We start from the raw sequence: 19,181 nt of genomic DNA on the forward strand, positions 1-19,181 counted from the left end.
CTTCAATTAAGAAAGCCAAATGCATTTTGGGTAAGCACTTTGCAAAGCATCTGCATTCGGTCCGCGCAGCAACTCTGAGCTTCCTGTTGCTCGTTACTTTAGTTCTTCATCTCACTCTTACCTACTTGTCTTGGCCTTCTGCACTGTTATGAAGAAGCTGAACATAAACTTTAGGTACAGCACCTCATCAATGGGCATGTAGCAGCCTTCTGGACTCAATATTGATTCTAGAACTTCAGGTAACTTGCTTTCTCTGTCTGTATCAGAACTGGTCATTTCTATTGCAAGCAACTCATCTGTAATATTGGCTCAACTTTACTTTTTTCCATTAGCATGTTGTGCAGCCTTACATTTCAAACTTTTTGCACTTTTGTTTGTATCTTCACTCTCTCATTGCCCCCATCAACCAGCAGACCCATGCAGTTTAGCCCCATGGCCTCACCTTATTTTCCTTTGTCCAGTCGTTCCTCCTCTGCCTTCTCTGTAGCTTAAAACTAACTTCTCACTTTCCCAGTTCTGATAAAAGGTCTTCAACCTAAAATGCAAACTGTTTCTCTTTTCACAGATGCTGACCAACCTGCTGAGTTTTTCAAACATTTTCTGTTGTTATTATTGAAGACTACTCTCTTCCAGTGGGTGAGACTGCAAATGGTTTTGGATGATGCCCTTTAGTAGCTCTGGGCCAAGAACCAATTCTTTAAACTACACCTGTCTGCATGACTAGCAATAGTCTGGGCTGGCTGATTGGCAGGCAACAACAAAGGCGCTAGCAGGAAGGCAGTACTTTCATCATGAATGCTATTATCCATAAAGGAATTAAGATTCAAGCTCTGCAGTTCATCAACATTCCTTGAAATCAGTTGAAGAACATTTTACTGGAATGCTGTGAAATTTGCCTACCCTTTGAAACACTGAGGCTTGAATGGCAGAAGTCTCACATTCCGCTCCAAACACAAAACATTGGGTGGCTTACCATTCAACAATGGAGTAAAGACTTGGGGCATCTAATGCTGCATTATGGTGGGTCTATGAATATGCTAATTGATTAGCCCACCATTTCTGAGTTTAGAATAGAGCATCTGTTTCAGGAATCCAGTATTGGGCCTGCAAAGGACGTGGCCAGCCCAATATAACCATTTGACAAAAATTTGAGCTCAATGCTGAGGATATTGGTCTGGGAGAGGACACAGGCATTGGTTTGCTTATTCTTCCAGTGAATTTGGAGGACAGCACTTGGTATTTTTCCATTGCCTTGAAATGCCTGCTGTTGGCTTTAAAGTCTTTGACTCCATCAATCAGGAAGAACTGTGGAACACTCTCCTCAAATTCAGCTGCCCACAGAAATTCATCTCCATATTATGTTTGCTTCACAATTACATGGATGATATGATATGAACCAATAAGTCTACAACAGAACCAATCTCTGTGAAAACCAGTCTCAAACAGTGTCATTGCCTGACACATTTTATAGTATCATCCAGCAGAGAAACAGGGCCTTTGTTTCACCATCTGCACTGACTTTCAAGCACCATTTATATTAATCCCATTTTATTCTCCCCGCATTTCCATCAACTCCTCCCAGATTCTACCACTCACCCACTAGGGCAGTTTACAATGGCCAATTAACCAACTAACCAGCATATCTTTGGGATATGGGAGGAAGCTAGAGCACCTGGAGGAATCCAATGTGGTCACAGGCCGAATGTCCAAATTCAACCTAGCATCAGAGGTCAGGATTGAATCCCAGCCTACTAACTGTGCTGCCCTCAATCTTTCTCAGCACAATGTTGCATATCACCTTCAATGATCTTCTTGTTGGCTTGGAACTAATAATCAGAAGTAACAGGAACCTGTTCAACCTACGATGACTACATTCCAGAACCAGGGTCACCTGAACATCAGTGGACATGCTGCAGTAAATTGGTAAATTGATTTATCAAGGTACAGTGAAACATTTTGTTATGCATGCTATCCACACAGATCATTTCATCACAACAGTGCATTGAGGTAGTACAAGGGAAAAGCAATAACGGAATGCAGAATGAAGTGTTACAGTTACAGAGAAAGTGCAGTGCAGGTAGTCAATAAGGTGCAAGGCCATAACTAGGTAGATTATGAGGTCAAGAGTCCATCTTATCGTACTAGGGGACTGTTCAGTGCAGTAAATGCTTGTGTTTGCAAATGCTTAGAGGCTGACCATGTAAACAAAAGGATGGGCTTTACACTCAACATCTATTTGACTGATATCCTGTATCAAACTCTCTCCTCCCCACCCCCCACTGCACCCATAACAGGACCCTGGAAAATGGGGATTACTTCTCATAGCTCAGGTATCTAATTGAGGAAGAAGATATTTGAAGATCAAGACTACGGACTGCGCACAAGACTCATGCAGCAGTGATTCCTTCTTTCCAACATGCTTCTGAGATCTGGACTATCTATAGCAGGCACCACACTCAGTGCTGTTTGTAATTAACTAACAACCACCATCATTTCATGATGCCTGGGATAAGTTATGTAGAGAGGCCAGAGAAACTGGAATTGTTCCTTCAATACAAGAGATTAAGAGGTGATTTTAAAGAAGTGTTCAAAAGAATGAAGGACTTGGAAAATTCTATTGGCGGCATATTTGGTAATCAGAGGATATAGATTTGAAGGTACGCGACAAAATTAGTGAGGGAGATGAGAATTTTTTTAATGTTAAAGGCATGTCCTGGAATGGACTTGAAACATCTGCAACCTGAAAGGTTAAGTGTTTCCCTTTGCACAGATGTTGCCAGAGTATTTCAGTATTTTCTGTTATTTCAGGTTTCCAGCATCTACACTTTAAAAAGGTTTTCTCAGTATTGCAGATGCAATCTCACAAAAGCCCTATATAATTGTAGCAAAATCCCTCTTTTGTACCCAAATCCTCTTGTAATAAAGGCCAACATACCAGTTACCTTGCTAATTGCTTGCTATATCCACATGTTAACTTTCAGTGATTTGTGTACACGGACACTCATCTTTCTGAACACCAGCGCCTTTCAATCTCTCATAGTTTTAAGAACAAAACCTTTGCCTTCCTTTTTTTTAACCAAAGTGGATGACCCCATATTTTTCCACAATATATTCCATCTGCCATTTCTTGCCCATTAACTTAACCTGTCCAGATCCTCTCTGAAGGCTTTCTGTATCTTCCTCGAAGCCCATGCTGCTATCTATTGTATCATCAGCAAATGTGAATATATTACACTTAATCCACTCATCCAAATCGTTGATAAAAATTGTGAATAGTTGGGACCACACAACACTCAATATTCTCACTGTTTATTTTAATCCCTTGCCTTGTTCCACCTCCCCAAATGCATTATGCATATTACTTCAGATTATTTCAATCCAATTGACCAGACTATCTTTGCCTTCCCATTGTCTAAGGCTTTCCATCTCATAGTCAACACAAACTATATTTGCATCATTTGCAAACTTGTTTATTGTACCCCCCTCTAAGTCTAAATCTTTAATATATCTTACAGAAAGCAAGGGAGAGTATAGAACCCTGTGGAATTTGACTTGTAACAGCCTTCTTGTCACAACAGACATCAGCCATTACTGTGATGCTGGAGAAACTCAGCAGACCAGGCAGCATCCATGGAGAAAGCAGGCAGTCAACATTTCAGATCAGGACCCTTCTTCAGGACTGAAGATAGGAAACAGGGAAGCCCAAGGATGCTGCCTGGCCTGCTGAGTTCCTCCAGCATCATAGTGTTTTCATCTAGATTCTAGCATCTGCAGTCCTTTGTTTCATGCAACTGAGCCAGTTTGGTATCCAATCTGTCACTCTCCCTTGGATCCCATAGACTTTTCCTTTGTTGACCTACCTTGCTCTAATCCATTGGGACAAATATTAAATACCTTGTCCTGATCAGGCCTCCTTGTTGTCTCCTTAAAATGTATTCACGTTAGCCAGATACAACATTCTTTTTATATATCTGTGTTTATGGTCCCTAATTAATATCTACCTTTCTAAATGGAGGTTTATAACAATCCTATGAATGGATTCCAATAATTTGCCAAAGCACTGAATTTAAACTGCAATTGCTCGATTCATTTCTCTCCTTGATTGTTTTCACACATTGGGAGGTGGACATAATGAACACCCATTCGTCGATATTCATTCACAAGCTCAAAGATACGGCATTCCTAATGCACCAGTCACATATAATGAGTCACAGTTAACAACAAACAACTTTGTAGGTTCTCAAAGGACTAGCAGTTTGACCATGGGCAGCAATGTCTCACTTTCCTTTGAGTGATGGAAAGGCAGGAATGCTGTGAATGTGGCCAAGAAGGCTAACTCATTATAATCTTTCTCCTATTTGAGCAAACTAGCTTTTGCAATACCCCAATCCAAGAGATGTCAAGTAATGGAGTATGAACAAATGAAATCTGCTCCCCACTGCAGGGAGGCTGCTTGAACCATGAATACAAAAGAGTGTAGGAAGACAACTGGAGGTGGCCAAAAGAAAACAGGTGCAAGGTGACAGTGGAGATGCCAAAGGTTTGCCACAGCTCAGAGGTGGAGATGCAATGAGGATGAGACCCACATTATATCAACCCCAGATTTGGCTTAAGGCAGTGTTGACTCAATACACAGAAGCAGGCATCCCAGATTGAAGGAAAAAGCACCATCTCAGAAAGACTATCATAGAAGTTTGCTTGACGGAAACACAGATGTACCACTAAATCTGCAGAGTCAGAACACCACAGCTTGACAACAGACCCCTAGAGAATTGCAGCCAGAACCAGATTTGGAAGAACAATCTGTCAATCCAAGTATTTGGAAAATGTTGTGCTAAAGTAAAGCACATAGAAACTGCATGGTAACTTGGATAGATTATTTCTTTTTGTTTTTTCTTTATTAGAGGAAGGATGTAACATGTAATTTTGCTATCATAAGAAATATAACATGACCCCTGTACATAGATATATTATTTTAGTGGAGAACTTGTCAAAAAGTTTGTCTTTGTAGAGAAGGCCACTAAATGCTGCTTTACATAATGCAAGTTCTTTCTGTGAATAAAATACCTTAAATAGTTTAAAGTACAGTCTACTCCAAGTATCTTCATGAATGAAAAAAATACACTATTTACATGTGTGTTTCTCTGTGCAGATGGTATTAATTGCCCTGGGGATCCTGACTGGCACATTTTTAAACGTCACTGTTACCTTTGGAGTCCTACTTTAAGTGCTACTTGGGAAAAAGCACTAAGTTTCTGTAGGGCTTATAGAGGCACTGAATTGCTTTACCTGGACACCATAGATGAAAAGGTAACTATAAAGATCAGCAGTAAAATGTCTGGATAGCTTGTAATGGTTAGCATTATAATGATTTTAACAATTTCTTAATGAGATACAGTAAAATCTTATCATGCAAAAGTGTTTTTGTCTTAGCCACTTCTTCTAAGGTGGATTTGTTGACAAGAGCCAGACATGAATACTTAACTATTGTGGAGATATTCTAGGCCATTCCTTAGCTGGAAGGTAGACCTGTAGATTGGCCAGAAAAGTAGTGAGAAAGTATCGCTGTCACAAAAGAAAGCTACACTTAACATAGCCTCATCTATTTGGTCCTTGCTGAAATCCTAAGTGTCACTTTGCCTTTTAAACTGATGTTACAAAGACATTTTGGAAACCTAATCCATGCTTCTATTGAGGACACTGCAAGAAATATTTTAGGTAGCAAATGTATTGAACATTCTGCACATCTTTCAACTTTGCCAATCCGCTGACATAATATATACATAGCATAAACCTTAATATATATACAAGCATACCTAACAGAAGCAAACATAGATCACTTGGCCCCTTGAGCTTAACTGGTCTGAGTGTAACACAATTCTGCATTTCTGCTTATCTGTGGTAATATTTCATCTCCTTGCTTATCAAGAATCCTTCTACCTCTGCCTTCAAAGTAACCAAAGACTACTTTCACTGCCCTTGGAGGAAGTGGGCTCCAAAGACCCACAACCCTCTGATAGAAGATTTTTTGCCTCATTTTCGTCTTAAATAGGTGACCCCTGCCCACCACCCCCCCCCCCACCCTGCCCAAGTTCTGGATTCTACCACAAGAGGAGACATTCTCCCTTCCCACCAGAATCCAATGTTTCAGTCGTCACCTTTCATTTTTCTAAACTCCGGCGGATAGATGGGTAGATGGTTCTTGAAAGAGCAGTTATGTTGTTCACATTAGTAGTATCTAAGATGACTAAATAGGCCGAGAAAACAGAAGAGTATTTAGGCCTATGCTTCAATTGTTTGTTGTAACTTGGTTTGCACCCCCATCTGAATGTGTTGTACATCTGGGGCACGGTGAAAGTGCGTGTGCAGAAGAGCTTTGGTGCAGGGAATGTTGTAAATAGTGCCTTTCAATTAAGACACAGCTTTCTAAATTAGGATATAATGCACAAGAAATATATACAAAAGAGAGGAGCCTGAAAATCTGCAGCCAAGTGCACAGAACATCTGGGTTGGCGAGAAGCCTTACATATAGTAAATAGCTGTGTTTAACTTGATTTTCAAAATCATATCATTTCACGCTTCACATGTTCAAAAACTTAAATTCCCAGCGCCCAGAGAGGCAATATTTTTTGTTCCCTCAAATTCCCACTTTTAGCAATTTTCAACTCTTGCTCCCTTGACAGATCATGTATTTCTTAGCCAAATATACCATGAACTAAACCTTGGACAGAGCTTTTCTGCTTTTCATCCATTCAAAATATTGATGAGGTTTATGTTAAAATGGAATACAGTTCCCCCGGTCAGAGATGTGCCTCTAACTGAGATGGCTATTGAATTTTTACTGTAAGTTATTAACTCGGTATTGTGGTTTCTTTGTTGTACATATATAGTACATAATCATTAAAACAATGTGAAATGGAACCATGCTGTGCCTCTACAAGAAAGTTTTCAGCACTATATGCTATCATAAGAATATCTAATATTTGTCAGAGCTATACCATTATCTACCATTTAAGCATGCAGGAATCACTTTACAAGACATTAGTGAGACAGTATTGCATCAAAATCATGGCTTTCCCTACTCTTTGGTTGCTCAGGTAACCTGCATTTAATTTAATAACTGCCTCTCACTTTTAGGACTCTGCCTTTTCAGGTCAGAAGAGGCTGGAACTTGTGTGACCAGTTTGAAAAGTAAATGTTGAATTACTTTTGTGGACTCTGTAGGATTATCAGATGTTGCTCAGAAGCCTCCAACAATTATCTGATCCTCAATTGTTCTGCTTCCCCCATATTCACCCTCCCCAGAAATGTATTGTGCTGATATCTCCAAGGCACGGCCCAAGGATTTCCATCCAGAAAACCTTGTTGGGACACTTCTTTGGTACCAGAAGCATAGCTGAAAAATTGAAAATGGTCTGTATCTCAAAATATCAGAGGCCTCTATCCTACTGAATGGGCACCTGACGAAAGGACTGCACTAATCAGGCAGCCAAAAATCAAAATACACTAGTTATAGTCCTAGAGGTGGAAATCATTGAATTGCTAAGCACAGAACTAGGCCATTTGGCCCATCACCTCAGCTCCTTGTACAACAATCCAGTCAGTCCCATTTGCCCACTCCAAACCTATCAGTTGTTTACCCCCCAAAAGTGCCTATCTAATTCTCTTTGAAAGCCATGTCTGATTTCCACCGCCCTTGCAAGCAGGAAATTCAGATCATAACCTGTATGCTTAAAAAATGTGTTCCTCCTCATACTACAACCCTTAACCTGTGGTACCTTTGGCCTAACACTTTGAATCTGTGTTCTTTGGGCCTTGAATCATCGTCTAATGGAAACATCGCTCTTTAACCCATCTAAGCTTGTCATGTTGATGGCGAATCTCCAATCGAATTTTGTTTCTAAAGAACAATTCTAGCTTCTCTAGTCTAATGTTGTAACTGAAAATCTCACCAGCATTAGCTTTATTACTTTCACATGCTTCCTAAAGTGTGTTGACCAGAACTGCATGCCATACTCCAGTTGAATCATAAAGGGTCAAATATTCTTTAAACATGTCCTGCCACTTTTAAAGATTTGTGTTCACATTTGTCCAAATCCACTATCCCAGAATATTCTTTTAGAACTGTGTTATTTGGTCTACAATGTTTAAGTTACTGCTTGTTTCCCAATGTTGTGTTTGAAGATGTTGTACTATGATAATTACCTGCATCTCACTTATGTGACTAGTCAATAATGACACCCAGGATGTTGAGCAACAAACAATCTGCTGGAGAACCTGATGCAGGGTTTCGATCCGAAGCATTGACAATTCCTTTGAAATTGCGAAATGAATTTTTTAAAGGATGGCTTCAGTGATTGGGAGGTGGGGGTGGTGGTCAGGAAGAAGCTGAGATGAATCACCCTCTCAACAGTTTTGGTTAAATTTGGTTGTGAATACTGCAACAGCCGGTCTACCCTGGTGCTGGGTCTGTCACAAATATCAGGTGCAAGGTAATTTGCTGAAAGGAGTTGGGAACATATTACATACCATGCTCCCATTGTATAGATTCGGATTCAAAAAATTTGATATGCTACACAAAGACCATCTTTTGTACAGCAAATCAAAACACTGTCAGGACCCAACCAAGATTAAGGACATGCTCATGGAGTTATTTCCTCAAGCTAATCAGGGTTAAATTAAGTCCCTTGGTATGCAGAGAATTTGGCATGTTTAAAAGGAAGAGAATTTAATTTTTATAAATGAATTATTTTATAACAGGATTGGCTCGCAACTAAAGTCTCTGGAGTTTATTGGACTGGGCTCAATGATCGTGCAGCTGAATCTGATTTTCACTGGACAACAAATGATCCCTTGAACGCTGCCCTGATCCCGTGAGTTTGTCACGGTTATTTTGTTCCATTAATTGCTTTTTCAATTTATTTTTGTTTGTATGATTAGATATGAGCAGAACAGAACCAGAGAACCATATTGTGTAAAATTCCTATCCAGAAAACCCTTAATTTTAAAATTCTCATTCTTGTTATCTAGCCCTCCCATCCTTCACCACCACCTCCTATTTCCCTAAGTTACTCCAGTCCAGTAAATTTCTAAGATACTGCTCTGATTTTGGTAATTGGTTTATTATTGTATTAATTTGTATTATTCTATTAATTTGTACATATAAATAGTTCACGCCAAGGCATAATTCCAAACAAATTGTTTACAATCAAAGATTCCCAGCAGTACACAGTTTAATTTTTATAAGGCACAATGTAGTTCACACACAACCGATTTTTTGGGCTGTAAGAGGCTAGTTTTCCCCAAGTTGAGGGTTATTTCAACTCAACTGATAATGTTGTCATTTAAAAAATTAAAGAGAGGCTTTCTTTTATACAGTCCCTGTCATGGTCTCCACATGTCCCAAACTGTATTGAAGCCAACTGATAGGTAGATACTGCAGTATAATATACCTTTAGAGCCGTAATCAAGTAATGTTTATTTACTCTTACCAGTATGTTTCAGTTCTTATTTTAATCTATCCACATTTCTCTTTATGTATTGAAGATATTTTAGGAATGACTTGAGGAATGGAGATCTAAAGGACTGTGTTCAGTTAGATACAAATTTTGGACTGCTAACAGATATTCAGTGCTCAGTGGAAAATAATTTTGTTTGTAAATCAAAGCGGGGTAAGTAAAGGAGAATTGAAAAACTTTGCTGTAATGTAGTTTGGGTGGAGCCCTATTTGCCGCCAACATGCCAATATTGAAAAAGATGTAGACAGAAGAGATTGTGGATGCTGGAATCTGGAGCAAAATATAAACTACTGGAAGAACTGAATGGGTCAAGCAGCATCTGTGAAAGCAAAGTGATGTTTTAGGTTGAGATCCTGCATCTGGACTGAGCATGTAGAGGAAAGATAGCCAGTATATTAGGAGTGAGAGAGAGGTGTAAGACAGAGGCTAGTGGTGATGGGTGGGACCAGATGAGGGGAGGATGATGGGCACATGGAGTAGGGAGGGGGAGTAGGATGTGCTGAGACTGAAGCTGGTAGGTGACAGAGAGAGACCTCACTACAGCTCCTACCAGGAATCACCATTCAGGAATCTAAACAGCCCTTCCAGGTGAGGCAGAGATTCACATACACCTCCTCCAACCTGGTCTATTGCATCCAGTGCTCGCAATGTATCCTCTTCTACATTGATGAGATCAAGCTAAGACTAGGCAACCCCTTTGCAGAGCACCTGCATTCTGTCCTAAATGGCCATCTTGAGCTTCCAGTTGCATGTCATTTAAGCTCCCCTCCCATTCTCAGATTGATATGTCTGTTTTCAGCCTTCTCCACTGCCATGGTGAGGCCAAGTGCAAACTAGATTAGTACCTGATGTTATATTCTGCTTGGGCAGCCTACAGTCCAATGGTATGAACATTAAAGTTTCCAGTTTCAGGTAACCCACTCCTCCTGGCATCCTTTCTTACTCCCACCAGTTCACCTTATGGTCTCTCTGCCTTTGTTCACCTTCCCCCCGCGCCCCCCCCCATATATTACCTAGACTCATCACCCACTCCCACCCTCCCACCTGGCTCCATCTGCCTAAATCAGTGTTTCCACCTATCACCCACCAGCTTCTGCCTCAGCACTCCCTCTCCACCTCCCCACCTGGCTCCATCTGTCCTTCATTCCTCTCTCATCTAGTTCCACCTATCACCTACCAGCCTCTATCCCATGCCTTCCTCTCACTTATATATACTGGCTATCTTTCCTCCACACACTTAGTCTTCATACACCGTCTCAGCCTGAAATGCTGACCATCCCTTTGCCTCAACAGATGCTGCTTCACCCTCTGAGTTCTTCCAGCAGTTTATTTTTTGCAGTGAATAGTTGAGGTATCAATGGTGCTGTTTTGTTTGTGCAACATGATCACTTTTTATGAGTGTACAAATTACTAGGAGGATTTGCCCACTTGGCCCCTCAAGCCTGTTCTGCCATTCAATAAGATCACAACTGATCTGAATGTAACCTCAGCTCTGCATTCCCACCAAACCCCAGTAACCTTTCCTCCTCATATTTATCAAGGTTATCAAAATTACTTTTGTAAATTAAGTTCTGAGTAGTAACCTATTTGAAAAGATTAAAGGGAGAATTTTAGCACGTGGCAAATAGGTGGTGTATGGTGTTCCCCACTCAAGGGCTGCAGTGGAAGGTCTGATCCACTTTAATAGCTGCCCTCTTTGGCATCCTGTGGTCCAGCTACTCCCTTTAAACTAGTGGCCAGATTGTAGCTTGCAAGGATTCTAATCATGTTGTTAATATTGCCCTCTGGTGGATCGGTGGGATGACAGAATAACAATATCTCCACAGACATAAAAAGCAGTCTACTCCCTTACTACTGAATCATCAGTATTGTTTTCCCTTGAAGTATGCTGACATTGAACTGTGCCATTAGGGTAATTAGCAATGAAGTTAACAGAACTGGGATGGTCACAGGAATTCACATTGCTTGCCTTTTGTGAAACTGGAGAGTCTTACAGAGAAAATTGAGAAGAGTATAGGGAGTCTAGGAGTGAAGTTAAAAGGGCAATGTGCAAAGGAAAAGACAATATGAAAATATACTTTCAAGTAAAAGCACACAAAATCTGAAGCTCTTTTATAAGTTTTCAAAGAGCAAGAGGTTGACTAAAGAAAGGATAGGAACTATTAGGGACCAAAAAGAGGTAAACTATGTGTGTGGGTAGAGGATGTGAGTATTGTGTTTAATGACAAAGAAAGGGAGAAGGCAATTGAGTGCACAATATTGGATGGGATGAATGGGGTAAAAGATTAAAGTGGTTAGAATCTTTGGAAGTGGATACTAGTTGAAGTATACCTCAAGCTATTAAAAGAAGCAAGGATTAAAGAAATTGCAGAGGCTATGGCTACGGTTTTTCAATCCTTCCTGACTGCATCTGTGCTAACGTAGCCAAGATACTACTTTTATTGAGTTCTGGCATGAATATATAGAACAGAAGGAAAATTTTATCACTGCAATTAAATTCTGTTTGCCATCTTCTTACCTTAGAATAGCAGTTGTAGCCTTGGGTGCCCATCAAACAGAGGCTACCCTTCTGAACTCCAGTTTGGCAATCTGTCCCAATATTCAATCCCTAAATGTGCAGGTTTCATCAGCATGCGCGAGAGGTCGTGTGAATGGCTTTCTCATGCACTGACAATGATGGTCTGAAAATCACACCACTTCCCACGTAAAAATGGATTTTCTAAATCATTACAGGTTTGTTAATTATTAGAGTAAACATGTAATGACCATTGCACAGCTGATGGAGCAGGAAATGTATGCAACTTTGCCATTGGAACTTTATATTTTAGGCGCTATGTTATTATAGCCTGTTCAAATACACCACTTGGTGAGCGTGACTTCATTGATAATATCTTAACTTCTATGGAAATATATATGTTACACCTCACCCTCTTTCTTCTCTAGGCAAGCTTCCTCTCACCGTCTTTCTTCTCTAGGCAAGCTTCCTCTCTCTTTCCTCTCCTTCCCAATATACCCCATCACTGTCCCCGCCCTCTAGTCTCCAGCCGCAAGAAATCTCAGTTAAAGTTTATTGACTATTCAACCCCAATAGTGCAGCAGAAGCATTTTCAGGCTTTTGTTTTAATAGACATAAGAACAAGGAATCTATGACGTTGACGTAGCTTTCCACAAAAGACTTATGAACTTTAAGTGACTTTTTGTGGAAAGGAGGGAGTTACTGATTATATGTGGCCATTGAATTTAAAGCAAGTCATGAAGAAGAGCATTCCTAAAGTAAGTAATGTTCCGATGAATTGTAAGACTGGAAATCAATATTATTATTCATTTTACAGTAAGCACTTCAGATTTATTTAGAACTGCGTTCTTTTCAGATATGGACTGGTTTCAGAAAAAAGAGAAAACAGGACTGACTGTCAGACCTCCATATGTATACCCTTCGAAAACAAATCTGGTCACAGCCAAAAATGCATGCTTGCAACAAGGAACTGCATGTACCGGAATACTGGAGGCTGGAACTCCTAAAGTTTTTTATATTCTTGATGCTTCAGCTATATTTGTCTTCAATCCTCATTACAGCGTCTATATCCCAGCAGGTAAAAATCAGCTGTTTAGATCTGAGTTCTCTTCAAGTTCTAATTAAACGTTAAAATTAAGCTGGGGGCAGTTTTACTTGTGAATTTTGATAGCAGAAAATGCATAAAGTCACTGACAACACCAGCTTAGTCTGTGGGATTATCTGCCACTTGTGGAGCCCTCCACAATCCAGATGGGGCACAGCTGCAGCAGAGAAGACTAAGACTTTCTTGTTGGACAAGGGGGATTCCTCCTGCTGCTCTTTGTCCCACGTGAAGTAAATAAAAGCATACTTTCTGGCCATAACCCAGTGTATTCTCAATCATCAGTAAAGTGGTGTAAGGCATCATCATCGTTGCCATCAAACAGCACTTATTCACCACTAGCCTGGTTATTATTGCCAGGTTAGAATTTCACCAGAATTACTGAACTCGTATATCATCTCAGCCTTAGTCTAAACATGGACCAAAGAGCTAAATTGCATAGATGAGATGAATTGCTAAAGTCTGGCATCAAAGTACGCTGATAAAACCTAAGTCAATGGACGTAAAGAGGAAAATGACCCAGTGGTTGAAGTCATATCTTGCACCAAGAAATATTGTACTTTTTGGATATCAGTCAGCCCATGTCCAGGGCATAGCCGCTGAAGCTCCTCAGGGCAGTCTCATAGGCCCAACCATCTAAAGCTGCTTCACCAATTACCTTCTTCCATCAGAATTGCTGATGTTTGCTGATTTTCAATTCTATTCACAACTCCTCAGCAAATTGAGCAAACCATGCCTGAATGCAGCAAGACCTGGGCAACATTCAGGCAAGGGCTGATGTGACAATTAACATATGCGCAATGGAAGTGCCAGACAATGACCATCTCCAACAGGAGAGAGTCTACCTATTTTTGACAATTCAGTGCCTTAGCATCTCCAAATTCCCCGCCATCAACGTCCTAGCGGTTTCTATTGACCATAACCAACTTAGACCAGTCACATGAGCACTGTCGCTACAAGGGCAGGTGAAAAGATGGCTACATGGTGAGTGACTCACCTCCAGGTTTAGCCTTCCCAACGTCTAAAAGACACAGGTCAGGAGTGTGATGGAATACTCTCCACCTGTCCACAGGAGTATAACATATAACACTTAAGAGGATTAAAACACTTGATCATAGGTGAATCAAGATCACCCATCTTTTTAGCATTAGCTTACGTTAGTTATGATGTATTCCATCGGTAGTTAACAGATTAAATTGAATGGTATATAATTCACCCTTGCCTATTTGACACAGTGCAGGCCACATGCAAGATTCATGATGTGGTTAATTACCATGATTTTAGGAATCAGCAGCTCAGAGACCGTTACATAAATAGAAGCAGGAATAGGTCATTTGTCCTTCAAGTCTACTCTGCCACTTATCAAAATCATAGCTGATTTACCAATTTTCCTGAACTATCCGCATATCCCTTGAATCTCTTATTGCTTAAGTGGAAGGAAACTACTCCCCCCACTCATGCTCGATGGTTACAGGATGTTATCTCATATCTAAATTTAGAGAAGATCCATTGCTCTATTTCTGGATCTATTCTGAACTTTCAAATATTATAGAGATCTTTTTTGAACTACTTTAAAAACCACTGATTTGGTGCTTAATGTACAGATATTGGCCAATACTACTATGTCTTTAGGATGTTACTAAACAGCTTCGGTTTTGGTAGTGGGGTTAGATTTTTTTTATAATAAAATTATTCCAACTTATCAATATCAATTGATATCTTTTTTTGTTTATTAATATGAAGCGTTGTGATTTCTAGTGTGATTCAATAAATCTATTTTGTAACATTTTCTTTTTTTCCTTTGTTTCATGCACTTTGTACTCCTTATTTGAAATTAATAAAAATATTGAAAAAGAAAGAAAGAATCTTTTAGAAATCTGTTGATAATTATTTTGAATGAACTTGATGACTGAGCCTTCATAGCCCTCCAGGGTAGAGAATTCCAGTGAGTCACCACCTTCAGAGTGAAGAAATTTCTCCTCATTTCAATCCTAAACAGCTTACTCCTGATAACCCCTGCATTTAAAGTCCCAAGCCAAGGCAAAAATCCTCCCTGCATCAAGCCTATTTATAACTGTGTGCCACTGCCCTTTCTAACTGTATGCCACTGTCTCCCATCTCTGGTGAATCTTCCTTAAATGCCCAGGGTCTGTGACAGAGAAGTCTGTGACAATGATACAGATTATGATTTTGTGAGTGTAACTGTCTCAATCCATTGTCTGACTGGACTGTGGGACAATCCCCAGATTTCTGTAGGAAGTATTTTCCAAGTTCACTAGAGCTGGCAGTGACCACATCCAGTGCCTAAAGGTTGATCGTGAGTGATCTGTTTTGTTTTATAGCTGTTGAATTTTAACATAGAGGTTTGGATATAACTAAATGGTTTGCCAGGTCATTTTAGAGGGCTGTTAGGAGACAAACACTTTGTTACATCTGGAGTTCATGTAGGCCAGACTGAATAAAGTCAGCAAATGTTTTTTGCTGAGGATATTAGTTTAATTAGCTGTTTTATATATGTAACATATCCAAACTTCTATATATGTATTAGTAATCCTATAATTTCCAGGTGACAATTATTGAGACTTTTTTTATTAATTACACAAAGTTTAATTAACAATTTAAATTACCAGCTGCCATGTTAGTGTATCTTTCTTGTCATCCCTCTTCTTGTAGCTAGTACCTGGCAGGTTGGTGGGGACTGCATTGTTGGCATCTCCTGTGAGTATGCAATAATAGGCAGAATCATGCTATTTGTGACCATGGCATTCAACTATTCAAAGTAAAAACAAGTAGCTTCCATAATGAGAAGCTGACACTTGCTCATAGATTCACCATAGATCTATCAGTTTACTCAGCCACTGGAAACTCCATTGAATCTGATGGATTGAACCAGTCTTACTGGGATATTCTAGCATCAAAATCAGTCAGACCTGGTGTAAGATTGGATAACCTCACTGATTTCAATGGGATTTGTAGGGCATAGAAATAGGAGCAAAGGGGAAGGTAGCTTCTTTTCTTACCTAAATTAATTACTTTATTGTTTTTAATTACCTTCTTCTATCTTCAAATTTTTTTTAAACATTTAATTCAATTTTAACTGTCAGAGTCATTTAATTAAATAAGTGACAATTCTGATGGAAGGCAAAGCTCTGCTCCTAGCTTTGGGCAGGACTGTTTAGGGGGTGGGCCCTTGGCACTGCAGGAACCTGGGAGTGATTCCGAGCAGTGGGCATGGTTGCTTCAGCAAGCTCTGGCCCAATAAGAGAGTGAACTCAGTAATACTCAGGACTGTTAAGAGAAGATCTGTACAAATGCACGTGCATGGACAGATTATTTTGTGCTGCAGGAGGAGGATCTAAAGGAACAGATTAGCTATAAGCATGCCTTCACCAGTTCTGTTCTTGGCTCCCTGAGGGGTTACCTATTCTCATTTATTGCACCTATACTTCAAGTCTGTTCAATCCTTAAGACTAGAAGAATCCCGTCTCAGCTTCTGCTTTTGTGAGAGTGTGAGCTTTTAATCTTAGCCTTTGGGAGCATTGAGAAGCCTAGTTGGAACGATGGAGGCTACACCTCCCAAACTACCCTCCTACCGGTTCCAGCTTGTGCACCCTGTGAAAGAGACTGCAGTTCCCACATTGGCCTCATCAATCATCTCAGAACTCATGTAAGAAGAGGGGAAACAAGCCATCCTTGATCCAGAGGAGCTATCGAAGAAGAAGAGGACAATCTTATCCTCGGTGACAAAGGGAAAAATGTTGGCTGCCATTGTGTGTGCGTGCGCGCGCGCGCGTGTGTGTCTGTGTGTGTATGTGTGTGTGTGTATGTGTGGTAACAGAATTGAAGATCTGGATGTTTTTGCAGCATTGCTTCCAGGTCCTCAGTGTCTCATTCGTAGCAGAGATTTTATACTGAAGCTGTATTTTTATTTTAAAAATTTAAATAGTGGAGTATTCTCTTCAATAAGACATATCCCTTCAATTTTCTTTCTGGGTGATGGATATTAGGAACAAAATCCAGATTTTATGTTAAGGTTCTTCGATTGTAATAGTTACTTGGTATTGGTATTGGTTTATTATTGTTACTTGTACCAAGGTACAGTGAAAAGCTTGTCTTACAAACCGATCGTACAGGTCAATTCATTACTCAGTGCAGTTACATTGAGTTAGTACAAAGTGCATTGAGGTAGTACAGGTAAAAACAGTAACTACAGAGTAAAGTGTCACAGCTACAGAGAAAGTGCAGTGCAATAAGGTGCAAGTTCACAACAAGGTAGATCGTGAGGTCATAGTCCATCTCATTGTATAAGGGAACCGTTCAATAGTCTTATCACAGTGGGGTAGAAGCTGTCCTTAAGTCTGGTGGTACATGCCCTCAGGCACCTGTATCTTCTACCCAGTAGAAGAGGAGAGAAGAGAGAATGTCCCGGGTGCGTGGGGTCTTTGATTATGCTGGCTGCTACACCAAGACAACGAGAGGTAAAGACAGAGTCCAAGGAGGGGAGGCTGGTGTCTGTAATGCGCTGGGCTGTGTCCAGAACTCTCTGCAGCTTCTTGCGGTCCTGGGCAGAGCAGTTGCCGTACCAAACTGTACTGAAGAGCTTCCTATAATATAAAGTATCAAATCACATCTTTAGTGAATAAAGAAAATTGACTAAAAAGCTGAAAAAGTGTGAAATTGAAATCATTGTTTTGCTTATTAAAGCTAATCTTAGGGGATTTGTAGAAAAGCTGACAGAATTATTTTTTTAGAACAATCCTCTTCTGCAGTTTTGTTTAATTTTGTTTTTCAATATGACTGGTTTCTTGGCAGTGTGTGTTTCAGAATTTCCTGGACCAAAATGTGGCACAGAGGATCAATTGTGCAATTGTATTGGGATTGTACAAACTTCATTTAGTGAAGGTATGATTGCTGACTTCTTTATCCTTGTTGAACAAATGTTACATTCAATAAATAGTTTGTGAAGATTTGCATAAACTTCATCTAAGTACGAGAAGGCAGAGGTTCATAGAACTGCATCTTTCTCTTTTTTCATAGTGTGTGGTATTTCTGTGCAAGCATGCAAGAATTATTGTGGTAGAAAGAAGAATGGCACAGATTGTTCCAAGTGTGTTCCAGTTTGTCCAGGTTGGTACCCCATGAAGTGAGTTCTGTGTCATAGAACCTTATTGAATCATAAAATGTTTTAAAGAGTAATATGGGCAATAGCTTCTTTAAACTACAAACCTTTCATTCCTTGTTAGCACAGTGAAGCAAATAACACATTAGCATATTGGAAAATGTAAATGTGAATTTCATAAGGTTTTTCTGAGTCAGTGAAATAAAGCACCAACAAAATGAATGGACTGATCCTTCAAGAAGATTCATAGATTATGTTCTTTTCACATTTTATCTCACTACCTTATTCTAGAGAGGCTATATTTTGGGCTTTTTATGCACACCATTTATTTGTAATGACAGATTGTGCAGAAACATGTATCAAAGTGCAAGTGCGTTAAAGCTTAGTGAGAAACAATAAAGAACACGTGATTATAAAGAAAAGGAACTACTTATGTGATTTTTGTTTTATTTCCTTTTTCAGATAACGCTGAAGAAGTTTTGAGCATGGAAGAGGCTGTAATAGTAATGCTGGCAAAGGAAAGGATTTTTGGAGGTGCTTCTATTCTAACTGTCAATGACCAGGATTACCTTGATGGATTTAAAGTATTTTACAAAAAGAACTAATTCCGTCTCGTCTGATTCTACCACAGTAAGTTTGAATGGTATAGGTTTAACAATCATAGTGAAAAGTACCCAACAGCATTCAGAGGAGTGAAATAATTTATATAGCTCCCGAGCTTAAAACTTCCCATGTAGGTTGATCTTCTGCGCAAGGGGGAAAATCCTGTGAGTTTGAAGTTTTTCAAAGGTGTAGGTAACTTAAGGTAAGTGGCTGTATTGTTGGAATAAATTAATGGTTCTAAATCAAATATTGTCATTGTGCACACTGATAAATCAAGGGATACTTGCATGTAAACCACAACCCAGTCTGATATTTCATCAAGGC

At 39.7% G+C, this 19,181-nt stretch overlaps 1 protein-coding gene across 2 annotated transcripts in view; it reads left to right on the plus strand.

Annotated features, from left to right (window-relative positions):
• LOC127581958 (CD209 antigen-like protein D) overlaps positions 1-19,181 on the plus strand; it is a 45,733-nt gene that overhangs the window by 4,898 nt on the left and 21,654 nt on the right. The window contains exons 2-7 of one of the 2 annotated variants that reach the window (XM_052036753.1): positions 5,153-5,310; positions 8,761-8,873; positions 9,547-9,671; positions 17,948-18,037; positions 18,173-18,262; positions 18,717-18,884. In XM_052036753.1, coding sequence (XP_051892713.1) covers positions 5,153-5,310; positions 8,761-8,873; positions 9,547-9,671; positions 17,948-18,037; positions 18,173-18,262; positions 18,717-18,859 — 719 coding nt within the window. In that variant the 3' untranslated portion in view covers positions 18,860-18,884. Of the gene's footprint in view, positions 1-2,294; positions 2,570-5,152; positions 5,311-8,760; positions 8,874-9,546; positions 9,672-12,889; positions 14,984-17,947; positions 18,038-18,172; positions 18,263-18,716; positions 18,885-19,181 lie in introns of those variants that run through there. The other variant, XR_007958045.1, reaches the window with a different exon arrangement.

This window comes from Pristis pectinata, chromosome 23 (assembly GCF_009764475.1).
Source record: "Pristis pectinata isolate sPriPec2 chromosome 23, sPriPec2.1.pri, whole genome shotgun sequence".
In the NCBI taxonomy this organism is placed as follows: Eukaryota; Metazoa; Chordata; class Chondrichthyes; order Rhinopristiformes; family Pristidae; genus Pristis; species Pristis pectinata.